This window comes from Arachis hypogaea, chromosome 16, assembly GCF_003086295.3.
Source record: "Arachis hypogaea cultivar Tifrunner chromosome 16, arahy.Tifrunner.gnm2.J5K5, whole genome shotgun sequence".
Taxonomy (NCBI): Eukaryota; Viridiplantae; Streptophyta; class Magnoliopsida; order Fabales; family Fabaceae; genus Arachis; species Arachis hypogaea.
Genome location: NC_092051.1, coordinates 119,532,445 through 119,547,625, shown reverse-complemented (window position 1 = coordinate 119,547,625; position 15,181 = coordinate 119,532,445). Strand labels below are relative to the sequence as shown.

Below are 15,181 nucleotides of genomic sequence, written 5' to 3'. Positions count from 1 at the left end.
GCATAAAATGTAGTTGTTCACCAGCTGGTCACCCTCTATAAAACTCCTTCCTTCTCCTTCTCGTGGTCTCCGAAAATAAGGAAGATAGAACAGTGATAAAACACTGAGGATAGAGTAGTGGTAATGGTTTGTAGTAGTAGTAGTGGAGTGAGATCAAAATTAGAGTCACTAGCTATAAGTGAGAACCGAAAAAAAGAGTGAGTGTCTATTATTTATTTAAAAAAAATTGGTACGAAATTTAACTCTTCTAGAAGAATATATTGTTGCACATGTAAATCATCTTCAATATGTAAGTTATTATTTTATCAATTTATTTATATGAATATATTTATTTTATTGTTAGTGTTGTTTTTTCTTTAAGTTATTAATATTCTTATCATTTTAAGTGTTAATGTTAAGACAATTTAATTAGTAATATTAATATTAATATAATGAATGAATGTTAATATTAGAATGTAAAACACAAAAAAATATATATTAGTTATGTAAAAATATTTTTTTTAGTATGTGTTTCAAGAGTTACCTAAAACGGTGATTTGAGCTTAAACGTGAGGTCCAGACTCCTTCTGAGGCAGTGTCCGATTTGTGTTGGTGCCAAGGTGCTGCCGTCCAGGTTACTCGCAAGGAGGTGGTGAGTTATGAGTTAGAAAGAATTTTTTAATGTGAATCCAGAAGGGATTTCACAAACTATGCCTATGTGTGTTTTAGAGAGTTTGGTGATAGAGTCTTGTGTTGGACTACTATAAATGAGCCAAACGTGTTCGCCATCGGTGGTTATGATTCGGGAACAACCCCACCTCGGCGCTGCTCTCCCCCATTCTGTCATTCAACTGGCAACAAAGGGTAAACTCAACAATAGAGCCCTACTTGGCAGTTCACAATATCTTGTTATCTCATTCTTCAGCTGCAAGATTGTACAGAAGAAAGTACAAGGTGCATATCACTGAATAATTTCTGTAAAGACTACAACAGTATTAATTTGTTATGATGAAAACCTTTGTGTTTGTAAATATGGAAAAGGAAAAATTTTGTTGGCAAAGAATATTCATGATTCTTGAGAAACAAGTAACATTGCAGGAAAACCAACATGGATTTGTTCATTGTTTCCTTGGTAAAAATAAAAACAAGAAATGTTAAAATAAACCAAACAGTTCTTAATGTTTCTGTCTTCTGTCAATGACTTTGATTAAAATGAGGAAAGATATGGCAGTTTTATATGCCTGCTGCTGCTTTATTGCAGGATTATGGAACCGTTGGTGCGCGGAGACTACCCGGTTCCCATGAAGAGAAATGCAGGCTCAAGAATTCCAGCCTTCACAAGTCGCGAGTCGGAACAAATTAAAGGTTCAGCTGACTTCATAGGTGTGATTCACTAATACAATATCAATGTCACAGACAATCCTGAGGCCTTAAATAATAATCTCAGAGATTATAACTTGGACATGGCTTCAGTGCTTTGCTGTAAGTTTGATCATATGTTCTTAGTTCTTATTGCAGTAGTTCCATTCACCATTTCCTTTTTCCACTATCATTTTTAAAATGTCTAACTAATTCAAATTTTGCATCATTTAAATTAATTGGTGGAGCCATAAGTTGAATAACAATCCTGCTTTGTTTTTTTTCTTTGCAGTTGATCTGTTTCAAATGAAGAGGTGAAAAAAATAGCTTCACTGTATATGGCTTTTCTTTGACTCAGATTGCTGTCACCCCATGGAAGTTGGTGGAGGAACTGAACAAACTCAAGCTTCTCTCCCTCTCTCTCTCTGAAATGATAGAGTAAGATCAATTACAAAAATAGTAATTCTACACAACTAGGTGATCCTATAAATTGCTAGAATTTGTTAACATTAATTATGGGTTTACTGATACATCAAATAAAGTGATATATAATCCAATTACTCATCCAAGAGTTAAAAACTATGTCACATGGTTTAGAGTAATTGAACTAGAGTAACTAAAAAATTGACTAACATGAATAATTATGCATATTCTTGATTGAATCTTGTTAGGTCAACGAACCAATAGCAATTCATCATTGCAAGATGTGACAAGGATCAACTACCTTTATGGATACCGGTGCTGTGCTTGATGCATTGAGGCACTGCCATAACTACCTTAATTTATCAATTTTCTACTTATAAATCAAACTCATATTAAAAATAATTACCTTTTCTGTTTATTGCGTAAATAATCATCCAAAAGATTATAAGTGATTAGATGACAGGGTAAAATATTTTACGCTATTAGTGTATCAAAATTAAATTATTATATTATTATTATTTTTCATTTTTGGAATTGTCACATTGACACACTTCTAATGTGATCTCTTATTTTTCTATGTCATGATAAGTTTTCTGAGATGGATCAAATATAAAATGCTATTTTGTATTGTCATTCATGGATGTATTTGAGTTATTGGATGGATATGAATCAAGCTTTGGACTATACTATGTTGATAGAAATGATCCTGAATTGAAGAGATATCCTGAGATCTCTGCAAAATGGTACAGCAAATTCTTGAAGGGTGGAAGCACTTCTATAGTTGGAGATCTTCAACAACTTAATAAGGATCCATCACATGTTTCTGTTGGCCACTCAACACAACAGTTTAGTTTAATGTAGTTCAGTTTTGTTACGGATCTGGCCCACGGATCCTATATCCGGAACGGTTCCTGAACCCGGTTACCCGGGTTCGACCCGCTTCGCCCTTCCAGAAGGCTCGGAATCAACCCACTAGAGCTCCTAACCAACTTTCGAATTCAAACGTTTCCCTTATCTTAGTCAAATAAGATAAGATAAGATAATCAAACGTCTCCCTTATCTTAGCCAAATAAGATAAGATAAGATATTCATCATCACCTATAAATAGAGGACCCAGGTCACTCCAGGTATTCATTCATTTCTCACACCTTATACCTCTCAGATCCATTCTGACTTGAGCGTCGGAGTGTCTTTGCAGGTACCTCCCCCATTGCTCCAGTCAAGTGATCCGGCATCTGCCTCAACCTGCAAGTTCTCGATCCATCTCTCAAACCGTACCAGAGACATCTTGTACATTGGCGCCGTCTGTGGGGACTTTGCAACGTTGTGGCGGCATGGCGGATAAACCCAGAAGAGCAATCATCAAACTCAGATTTCTTGCGTGTAATTGAGAGCAAAAAGGAATAATGTTTCCTTAACTTGCATCACCTTTGCAGGATAACACACATTCGCCCTACTCCAACGGCGAAATCCCAAAGGAATAATGTTTCCTTAACTTGCATCACCTTTGCAGGGATAACATACCTTCGCCCTACTCCAACGGCGAAATCCCAAAGGAATAATGTTTCTTTAACTTGCATCACATTTACAGGATAACACACCTTCGCCCTACTCCAACGGCAAAATCCCAAAGGAACAATGTTTCTTCGACTTACAATCAACTTGTTAGTGATAACACTCTTTATGCACCCTCGCCCTACTCCAACGGTGAAATTCCAAATCCTCTGAGCCCAAAGTCTCACCTCCCTTTAGTGGGACACCTCCACCTCTTAGACCCTCTCATTCACCACTCCCTCATCCGTCTCTCCAAGCGCCATGGCCCCATCTTCTCCCTCTATTTTGGCTCCATGCCCACCGTGGTTGCTTCTTCTTTTGAACTTTCAAGCTCTTCCTCCAAACCCACGAGGTCACCTTCTTCAACACCAGCACTACAACAAATATGGCGTTTAGCAACGCCAAATTTTGCAACGCCTTAAAATCGTTCTCCTAGATAGGTTTAGACAACGGTTTTTTAAAGTGTTACTGTTGAATTCAATTTTTCATCAATTTATAGCAACAAATTAAAACCGTTCTGTTTGACTATTTTAAAGAACGGTTTTATGACCGTTACCATGATTTGGCTTTAAGCAACGGTTTTTTGTCGTTGTTTAAATAATTGCACAAAGAAAACGCATTAAAACCATTGTCGAAATGCTACACTTTAAAACCGTTCCATTAGATGGTCTTAGACAACGATTTTTACAGTGTTGCTGTTGAAGTTCATTTTTTCATTATGCTATAGTAACCAAATAAAACCGTTCTTTTTGCCTATTTTAAAGAACGATTTTACAACCATTACAACAATTATTTATGAAACAACCATTTTCTAAATTATTTAAATAATTAGACAAATTAAACAATACTAATAAAAATAATTTCAGATAATTATATAAATTGAAACTATTTTTTTTATAAATATTGAATTTATAAAATATTCAAAAATTATTTTTATAAATAAATAACAAATATTATTTTAAAAAAATAAAATTAAATGAATTTATTATAAATATTATATATTATTATAAATATATAAAAAATATTATATTTTTAACACATATAGCTAAAATAAATTTATAATAAATATTATATATTTTTATTATAAATAAATAATAAATATTAATATAAAGAAATAAAATTAAAATAATTTTAAAATAAATATTATATATCTATTATTGATTTTTAATTTTTTTCCTAATTAATAAAGGAATGAAACATAACAGCGCAAATAAGGCTAATAAGTTAGTCACCAAAAAAATAAGGCTAATAAGAAAGCCCTCCTTCTCTTCGAAACCAAAGAGCTTCCTCCCTCCACCGTACCGAACCCTAACCCACGCCTCAGAATCAAAGAAGTCATCGCACTGCAGCTCTCCATGAAGCCGTAAATGGCACCATCATCGTAAGTCACCAGGAAGCCCCAAATCGTCACTCACCATCGTCGCACCATCATCGTCACTCCATTCTTCCCGATATCGTCGCTGCCTCCTTCTTCCTGGCATCGCTGAGTCTCTCCGCGGCGTCGCTGCTTCTCCCCGCTCCGAGGCTTCACTGCTTCTCCACGGCGTCCTTGCTTCTCCCTGTTCTGTTTCTACGTCGCTATTTCTGCTTCACTTTCTTCGCTGGTTGTGGATTGTGCTTCGCTACTGCTTCGCTGTTGCTGCTGCTTCGCTGCATTGGCCGTGATTTGTCATCTGTGGTAAGTGGTCTTCATCTCTGATTTCTGTTGCTTAGTTAGGGTTTGATTGGCTGTTGGGTGATTTTGTTGGCTGTGGAAAGTGGTGATGTTTGTGAACATGAGCTGGCCCGAGTTTGGAATGTTGACTGAATTTCTGTTCTGGTTTGAATTTGGACTGTGTACTTGTGAAATGAACCTGGGGCTTAGGTTAGTTTGTTATTTAAGGTAGCAAAACTTTTATTATCTGCTAGTAGTATGTTTGGTGGCATTATGGTTTTGTTTCTCTGCTTTCTTTGAGGTGTTCTATGGTGGATGCCCAATATCTCTTTATTGAGGATTATAGAGTAATTTCTATATCGCTGTTTCTCAATTGTTTATTTTTTATTTTATTTATCTGCTTTGTTTATTTTAGCCTTATTTTATAATGTTATTATTTCAGTGAGTTGTGGACTGCTTTTCATATTGGTTGGTTTCATATGGGATAACAGAGGAATTTCATACTTATTCCAACTATTTGACTTAGAGATCAGCATAAATTCTGCTCTTCTTATTACATGCCTCAATTAATCAGGAGAAATATTTGTTATTTTAAATATTTGATGGAATAGATATTTTTTTTTTCATTTGAATTAGTTTAATGAGAATAAAATTTATCATTTTATTCTTTGAACTACCCTGATAATTGCTTGCTAGTTGCTACTTGCTATCCATAAGTGTACTACCATGTAAACCAGTTGCCACTCCTGTAAAAAAAGTTACAAAACTCCTTTCTCTTTTATTTTGGTCATGGGTTCTGTTCTGAAACTTCATCAGAACTAAATTTTATATAAAAGACCTTCAATTGACAAACTTAAATATACTTTATTAAAAGTCCTTTAGTTTAAAAGTGGGCCAAATTATATTAACAAAATAATTTTTTAGACCTCAATTATAGAAGGCATTTGAGAAGAGTTTCAATTGAAATACTTTTTGGTACAGTGCTATTCTAATTTTGATTTGGCAATTTGTTATCTCAAAATGCTGTTCTCATTTAAAGAAAAGTTATCTATTATTTGGTCTTTGTCAGTTTACACTTAGTTAGAACAGTTTATTTAAAATTTCAAAAAATACATTTATATATCATTCATTGCATCTCTGAGTAATTTATTTATATACTCCGTTCACCTTGAACGGTTTGTTGTTTATTTTGAGAAATCAATTTATTTCAGGCATGAAAGTGATAGTTACGTTAGTATTACAGTTATGGTTATGAATTGCTTATATTTTTATTCTTTGTTGCTGTTGTAGTTTGTCTCTTTAAAATAAAAAAAGGGTTGTCATCTGTGGGTTGTCTCTTTGCTGCTGCTGCTTCACTGCATCGGCCGTTTGTGGGTTGTCATCTGTGGTAAGTGTTCTTCTCTGAGTTTCTGTTGCTTAGTTAGGGCTTTGGCTGTTGGGTATTTTTGTTAGATTTAAGAAGAAGAAAGGAAAGTGGTGATGTTTGTGCATTGTTCAAAAACTGTTTTGAGGCTTTATTTAGCTAATAAGATAGAAAGGAAAATTTGTATTTGGCCGTTTCTGCATTGTTCAAATTCAAAAACTGTTTGTGCATTATTCATTAATTTGAGTTCTAGTTAGCAAAACTCATCATTGTACTAATTGTTTTAGATTTTTTCTTGGGGATAGAGTGTAGTAGAAGAAACATATGATGATGCTGTCTATTTGAAGATGAACACGTTTTGTTAGTGCATTGTGTTTTGGATTTCTGTGTTGCTAAACTTGATAATTCTATTGTTTGATTTTTTAGTTATATTTCACTTTTGAAAATAAGATTTCTAAAAATTGGTTTTAAAAGTGAATTTTTTGTTAAAAAACCTGGTTATGAATTACTTATATTTTTATTCTTTGTTGTTTTTTTAGTTTGTCTCTTTAAAATCAGAAAAAGAGAATCAAATAGCGGATCTCTCTGTAGCTGCGACTATCTTAGACACTGAGCTACACTACAGGTAAATCATTTAATATATTATCTTTTTAAATTTGTTTGAACATTTAATTGTTAAGAATATTTACTGATTAATTGATTGATTAAGCTTCTTTGCATAGTTTGTTAGATACAAATTGTTAGTCTCATGATTGGTTGAGATGTTCTCTTTTGAATATGTGTGGTTGACTTCTAGAAATTCTTTAGATGCAATAAGCTCTTGAATGAAAAAATCACTTATAGTTAGTCTAAAACATATGTCCATGTCTTTTATTTTAGTTGACAAAGTAATGGACAAAGGGTGGACTAGTTTACCAAGACATACTGAGGGTTACCAACATAGTGTTAACTCATTTTTGGATTTTGCCTTTTCTAAAGGTAGACCACAAGGACAAGAAATTCTTTGTCCTTGTTCTATATGTAATAACTTTAGTTGGGGGCGAAGGGATGAAGTTTATGATCATTTAATAAGTAAGGGATTTCAAAAAGGTTACACTATGTGGGTTCATCATGGCGAAAGGATAAGTCGCATGGATAGTGAAACCGATGAGAGTGAAGTCCATGAAGGACTTGTCGACGACATTCATGGGCTGCTAAACGAGACATTTCGGCATGTGCTTGAAGGAGATAAAGATGGTGATGGGCCAAACAAAGATGCAAAAAAGTTTTATAACTTGCTTGAAGAAGGAAAACAAGAGTTATATCCTGGTTGTAAAAAATTTTCGACATTATCATTCGTTATCCGATTGTATTTGTTGAAGACTCTTAATGGTTGGAGCAACACATCCTTTACTGCTCTTCTTGAGTTACTGAAAAAAGCGATTCCTCATTTGAATATTCCTGATTCTTTCAATAAAATCAAGGCCATGGTAAAAGATTTAGGACTTGGTTATAATAAAATTCATGCTTGTCCCAACGATTGTGTTCTGTTCCGGGATACATATGAAGATGAAGAATTTTGTCCTATTTGTGGAGCTTCCAGGTACATAGAAAATGTTGAGGTAGATATAGAAGTTGATAAGTTGAAGAAAAAACCTATTCCTGCAAAGGTCTTGAGGCATTTTCCCTTGATTCCAAGGCTTAAGAAGCTGTTCCTGTGTTCAAAAACAGCTGAATCATTAAGGTGGCATGATGAACATCGTTCAAAGGATGGAAAGTTAAGACACCCAGCTGATGGTCAATCATGGAAAGACTTTGACAGGCTTCATCCCGATTTTGCTGAAGAATCTCGTAACATAAGATTAGGGCTAGCTAGCGATGGATTTAATCCATTTAGAACCATGAGCATCTCCCATAGACCATAGTACATGGCCGGTAGTTTTGGTCGCATACAATCTTCCTCCATGGTGTTGCATGAAACCAGAGTATGTCATGATGTCCTTGCTCATCCCTGGACCATGTTCGCCTGAAAAAAGCATTGATGTGTATCTTCAGCTATTAATTGAAGAGTTGAAGGTTTTATGGAAAGTTGGAGTGGAAACATATGATGCTTCAAAGAATAAAACTTTTCAACTATATGCAACACTTTTATGGACCATAAGTGACTTTCCAGCTTATGCTATGTTATCCGGTTGGAGCACAAAGGGAAAGTTAGCATGTCCTTGCTGTAATTATGACACCTCATCTTGTTATTTAAAACATAGCCGGAAGATGTGCTACATGGATCACCGTAAATTTTTGGGTATGGATCATCCATATAGGATGGATAAAAGATCTTTCAATGGCAATGTTGAATTGAGGTCTTCACCAGCTTTATTAGATGGGGAACAAATTTTTGAAGATTTGAAAGATTTTGACAATGTATTTGGAAAGAAGCAAAAAAATAAAATTGATGGTCCATGGAAGAAAAGGTCCATTTTCTTTGAGTTGCCATATTGGAAGCAAAATACATTGCGTCATTGTCTTGATGTTATGCACATCGAGAAAAATGTATGTGATAACATAATTGGAACTTTATTAGATATTCTAGGAAAGTCCAAAGATCATGCAAATGCTCGTTACGATCTCAAAGATATGGGCATAAGAAAAAACCTTCAACCAAAGGAGATAGATGGTGGCAAGAAAGCAAAAATTGCTAAGGCTTGTTTTAACCTTACTAATCAAGAAAAAACTATTTTTTGTGATATTTTGAAGTCAGTAAAATTGCCATCTGGTAGTGCCTCTAATATTTCTCGGTGTATTCATGTTGCTGAGAAAAAGATATCAGGCTACAAAAGTCATGATGCTCATTTTATGTTGCATTATTTGTTGCAAGTAGCTATAAAATGCACAATGCAGAATCAAGTAGCTGGCCCTTTAATTTATCTAGGTTCATTCTTTCGTTTCTTGTGCCAAAAAGTTGTCGAAAATGATACAATAAATCATTTGGAAGTAGATATTAGAGAGATTTTGTGCCAATTGGAAAGAATATTTCCTCCTAGTTTCTTTGATATAATGGTCCATTTGCCTATTCATCTGGTAAACGAGTTGAGGTTGGGTGGCCCAGTTCAATTTAGGTGGATGTACCCCATCGAGAGATATCTATGTAGGTTAAAGTCCTACATTCGCAATAAGAGCCGCCCCGAAGGTTCAATTGCTGAAGGATATTTAGCCGAGGAATGCTTGACATTTTGCTCAAGGTATTTAAGTCCTGATGTGGATACAAGGCTGAGTAGGAGGACACAAAATTATGATAATTGCAGTGAAGTTGACATATGTCATGATAGCAATTTTGCATGCTTGGGGCGACCAATTGGTGGAAAGAGGAAAGGGAAACCTTTTTCTCTAGATACCAACTCAAAAATACAAGTTCATCGGTACATCTTATTTAATTGTGATAAAGTTAAAGACTACATTAGGTATTTTTCTTATATATTTTTCAATTACCAATTCTCTATTAGCAAATTTAACTTACTCGCTCTTTGCTTACTTTAGAGAGTATGAGGAACATGTCAACAATCAAACTAAAGGTAGAAAATGGAAGAAGGCAAAAACTCTAAGCCATGATTTTAGTGAATGGTTCAAAGAGCGTGCTTCTCATGAAGATGTTCCGAAACAACTTAAAGATTTGTCTAGAGGCCCAAACACAGTTGCAAAACGATTTTCTAGTTATGTAATCAATGGCTACAAATTTCAAACTAGAGAACATGATGCAAGCCACACAACTCAAAACAGTGGTGTGACTTTGGTGTGCGAAACACCAAGCTTTGCTAGTGCTAAGGACAATAACCCAATGACAAAAACCGTAACATATTTTGGTGCAATAAATGACATAATTGAGTTAGACTATTATGCATGTTTCAAATTTGTTCTCTTCAATTGTGATTGGTTTGAAGTTGAGGAAGAGAATTTTGGTCTAACTTCAGTTCATTTTAATAAAAGATGTTCTCGGGATGATCCTTTTGTATTAGCTTCACAAATCCACCAATGTTTTTATATTCAAGACCCTTTTAACAAAGACAAGCATTATGTCATGGACACAGTGCCAAGGGATTTATTCAATATGTATGATGGGTATGATGTTGAAGCCGAAGAGTCTAATCAGAAGGACCCCTTTGATCAAGCGAATAATTTGTTTGTGCCAAAGAATAATTGTGAAGTTCAATGGACTAGAGAAGACATGCCAAATACAATCATTGAGAAACCTTCACTTGTTCTACAACAAGCTGAATATGATGATGATTCTGATCTTTAAAGAGATTTTTCTTCTCAACATAGAATAATTTTTTTACTTTTATTTTTGGTGTAATTGTTTATGAACAGGTGCATTTCTTATAGATTCTTGGTTCTTTTAATATGTGATTTGGTTTTTTACTATTATGTTAATAGATTCTTTAAGATGTATACTAATCTCATTATTTTATTTCCTTTTTCAGAAAATGTTCAAAAAATTCATTGAAAATGAGATAGATTCATTGAAAATGTTCAAAAAATTCATTGATGCTGATGGCCTTATTCTGAGCTATTTTATAAGTGCTGATTTAGTTTTAGTGAGTTTATATGGGTTGATTTTGCTGTTTAGTGCTGCTTTATCCTTGTTAATGGCTGATTTCATGCCTTGTTTTGATTGAGCAATGATGATGATGGCCTTATTCTGAGCTGTTTTATAAGTGCTGAGTTGGTTTTAGTGAGTTTATATGGGTTGATTTTGCTGTTTAGTGCTGCTTTATCCTTGTTAATGGCTGATTTCATGCCTTGTTTTGATTGAGCAATGATGCTGACGGCCTTATTCTGAGCTATTTTATAAGTGCTAATTTGGTTTTAGTGAGTTTATATGGGTTGATTTTGCTGTTTAGTGCTGCTTTATCCTTGTTAATGGCTGATTTCATGCCTTGTTTTGATTGAGCAATGATGCTGATGGCCTTATTCTGAGCTGTTTTATAAGTGCTGATTTGGTTTTAGTGAGTTTATATGGGTTGATTTTGCTGTTTAGTGCTGCTTTATCCTTGTTAATGGCTGATTTCATGCCTTGTTTTGATTGAGCAATGATGCTGATGGCCTTATTCTGAGCTTTTTGTATAGAGACAACAGTGAAGAAAACACGAGGTCCTACACAATGCTTGAAGATTCATGCAAGACAGTTGGAAGATAGAGAAGAAATTACTCTAGATATTGAAGGAGAGGCAATTGATCCTACTGATGAAGCTGTAAATAACTTGAGCAAATTTTTGGGCACAGTGGCAAGAAATTCAGATTTTTGTCCATTAATTTACACAAATTGAAAGGGGATTAAAGATAAAGAAGTCATTTGGGAATATGTTCAAGTGAGAATATTATTATTGTCTCTTTTAGAAACTATTTGGAAATGTACACATGTATTTTATTCTTACTAGCAAATAATATTTGTGTTTTATAGGCTAAGTTCATTATTCCAACTGAAGGAAAGAGGATAGTCCTTGCTTGTATCAATGACAACTGGAGACGGTATAAGACCACAATCAAGCAAAATCATTTTCTGCCATACAAAAGTGTTAATGAAATGCTGAAAAATCGTCCTAAAAGCATACCTGAGAGTCATTTTCGCAAGTTGATTGCTTATTGGAGAACTGAGAAAGTTAAGGTAAGACATATGCAACTTATTGTAGTCTGTTTATGAAATTATGAGTTATATACATTTATGAGTGAAATATGATAATTTTTTGATAATACTTGTCTCTTGCTATGTAGAAAATGTCTGCGCAGAATAAGAAAAATAGGGCACAACAGAAATTTAGCCATCGAAAGGGACCAATAAATTTTGCAAGAATACGTGCAAGATTGGTACAATTTTTTATTCTTTGTGCATTTGTATGTGTATGTGGGGTGCAAGAATACGTGCATTTTTAACTCTATATAAATGCTTGTTGAACTGGACTTATAGGCTGCTTCTAAGAAAAATAATGAACCACCTACTCAAGCATAAATGTTTGTTGAGACTCGCCAAAGCACAAAGGGAAAATCATTGGATGAAGACACTTTGGATGTTATTGTAAGTATTGGGAGTTAATTTGATTAAACTAGGTTATGGATTTCTTGTGTCTTGGTAATTTGTCCATCATTTGTGGTTATTTTTATGCTTGCAATTGAGTTAAACAATGCTGATACTATTCTTAATTGCTATTATTTGATTTGATGTTGTCAAATGATATATGTTTTGAGTCCAAGTGTGTAGTTACTCTTTTTTGTTATTATTATTTTTCTTCACATTAATATAGGCACATCTGCAAGTTGAGAATAAAAAGTCTAAAGAATCAGCAATTAGAGCTTTTCAATCCATATTTGGGAAAGAGAAGGCAGGGAGAGTGCGATGTCACGGAAGAGTTACCACACCAACTTTGTTGAAGAAAAATGAAGAAATTGCCACCCTTAAGCAGCAACATGCAGCTGAGAAAGCATCATTAGAGGGTAAAGTTGATGTGATGCAAAAAGAAGTAGATGAACTAAAATCGCTTGTTAAGATGATGTTGCAACAAAAAAGTTCAGGAGTGGACCTTGAGATGTTAGCTGCTCAACTAGGAGGCAATCCGAACAATGATGCGCATGAGGAGGTATTATTTATTGTTAAAGTTTCTATATTGTTATCATATCTTAAATAATGGTTGATTATGTTGAGGTTGATTCAATTGTTTTGTGTATCGTAATAGAAGAATGTTATGATATATATGTTTCTCCTCTCTCTCTCAAACATTTTTAGTAGACATTATTAGTATTAAAGATGTGTAGTTTTATATTTGATTATTTTTTCTTTTTTTACAGGAAAACTATGTTGAAGGGGAAATCGAACTTGATTAAGGTCAAATTTTTAAGAGCAAGTGTTACAGAGTAAAAGTCATGAACTTATGGATCGGACATGATGATAAATCTATTTGCTACCTAGTTATTTCAACTCTTCTTTGTTATATTTTTTGCAACATTAGATGATATAGTTCGAGGTTGTCATGATAGTATTGTGGTATTTTGAATGTGATTGCGGATCTTACAACAATCTTTGTAAGTCAAATTTGATGAAAAATGTTCAATTATTTTTCTTTAGTGACTTTATTCAAATAGTTTAGATTATTTATTGACTCTAAATAATTAAAAAAAATAAAATTAATTTCATTCACGAGAAAACTACTATTGTAAATAAAGAATTATATATTACAACAAAAAACCGTTGTCAAAAGTTACATAGAACAACGGTTGCCAAAATCGTTGCCAAAAAACAACACCAATGGTAACGCTTTAATACTGTTGTCTTAGATGACTATAAAATGGCAACGATTTTAAAACCATTGCCAAAATAACTAATGGTAACGCTTTTAAACCGTTGTCTTAGATGACTATAAAATGGCAATGATTTTAAAATCGTTGCCAAAAAAAACTAATGGTAACAGTTTTAAACCGTTGCGTTAGACAACTATAAAGTGGCAACAGTACAAAAACCGTTACCAAAAAATGACACCAACAGTAATGCTTTAAAACCGTTACTGTTGTGGATAACAAAACTACAACAGTTTAAAACCGTTGCCAATACAGGTACGGTTATAAACCGTTGTATCATGAAAAAGAACGGTCTAAAACCGTTGCTTCTCGAGTAACGGTTTGAAATCGTTGTTTAAAATTTGTGTTCAAAACCATTGCCTATACCAGTAACTTTGGCAACGGTTTTTTGGTTACCGTTGCCTTAGGTAAAAAACCGTTGCCTTTGACCATTGGCAACGGCCGCATATACCACAGGTCAAAAACCGTTGCCAAAGCGTTGCCTAAAGTTTAGGGAACGGTTTTTCAATATACAGCAACGGTTTTTGACCGTTGCAAAAAGCCTTGTTTGTTGTAGTGCAGGTTCCAAACCTCTGCCATCCGCCGCCTCACCTATGATAACGCTGTCGCCATGATCCCCCTTCGGACCTCACTGAAAATTCATAAGGAAGCTCATCATGAACGACCTCCTTAAACGCTACCACCGTGGCCAAGCTCAGACCTCTCAGGAGCTAACAGATCAAGAAAGTTCTCAAGGTTCTTATACAGATGCGGGGGACAGCCAAATCGTGGCGGCATGACAGAGAACCTCGAGGAGCAATCCTCCACCCAACACCCGAACTCCCGAACTCCAAGATAACACTCCTCCCACCCACGGGAGGATAATAAGCGCGACACATCGCCAACCAACCCCAACCCAGCAACAACCAAGAGAGGACAACCGTCCTCCCACTGAAGCCCAGCCACCCGACGGCCTAGGAGAGAAGGCGGTCCAGATAATCCAAGAGCTGTGCCTTAAGGTGCAAGACCTCAAAGGCCGAGTTACACCCAAAGAAAAGCACAACGCCAAAAACGGAAGTCACGCAACCTCCAGATCAAGATCTCGCCATGAAACCAGGCACGGCAGATCGCCAGAACGGCGACATGCCAAGAGATAAAATCGTAGCATCTCCCATGACCACGGACACGACAGGATGCCTGAACGACGACACGGCAAAAGGTATGATCACAGCATCTCACGCAACCCGGCTCATCAACATGACACGGACGACGACCGATGACATCGAGAGGCCAAACGCACAAAAAGTGACCACGTGATAATGGGAGCCACTCCCTTCACTGAAAGAATCCTGAAAGAAAAACTCCCTAAAGGCTTCGACAAACCTACGGATATGAAGTACGACGGAACCAAGGACCCCCAGGAGCACCTAACGGCCTTCAAGGCCACGATGAACCTGGAAGGGGCCATTGACGCGGTCCGAGGTAGGGCCTTCTCGATAACCCTAGCCGGGCCAGCGATTAAATGGTTCAACACCCTCCCCAACAGATCC

General features: G+C 35.4%; 1 protein-coding gene and 1 pseudogene across 1 annotated transcript; both read left to right on the top strand.

The window, feature by feature from the left end:
- Positions 1–3,399: 3,399 nt before the first annotated feature.
- LOC114925504 (2-hydroxyisoflavanone synthase-like) lies at positions 3,400–14,516 on the top strand (annotated as a pseudogene).
- LOC112754749 (uncharacterized) lies at positions 4,547–13,421 on the top strand. Its single transcript, XM_072220998.1, has 9 exons — positions 4,547–4,993; positions 6,260–6,356; positions 6,872–6,957; positions 11,433–11,674; positions 11,767–11,970; positions 12,078–12,170; positions 12,271–12,378; positions 12,605–12,937; positions 13,146–13,421. Exons 7-9 carry the CDS (start codon positions 12,313–12,315, stop codon positions 13,179–13,181), a joined length of 435 nt encoding a protein of 144 aa, XP_072077099.1. The 5' UTR covers positions 4,547–4,993; positions 6,260–6,356; positions 6,872–6,957; positions 11,433–11,674; positions 11,767–11,970; positions 12,078–12,170; positions 12,271–12,312; the 3' UTR covers positions 13,182–13,421.
- Positions 14,517–15,181: the final 665 nt, after the last annotated feature.

Bases quoted from the DNA above. Each gene is read 5' to 3' on its own strand.
- LOC112754749 (XM_072220998.1), top strand. From the start codon at position 12,313: ATGTTTGTTGAGACTCGCCAAAGCACAAAGGGAAAATCATTGGATGAA. The intron at 12,379-12,604 runs GTAAGTATTGGG...ACATTAATATAG, and splicing joins AAGACACTTTGGATGTTATT to GCACATCTGCAAGTTGAGAA. The intron at 12,938-13,145 runs GTATTATTTATT...CTTTTTTTACAG, and splicing joins ACAATGATGCGCATGAGGAG to GAAAACTATGTTGAAGGGGA.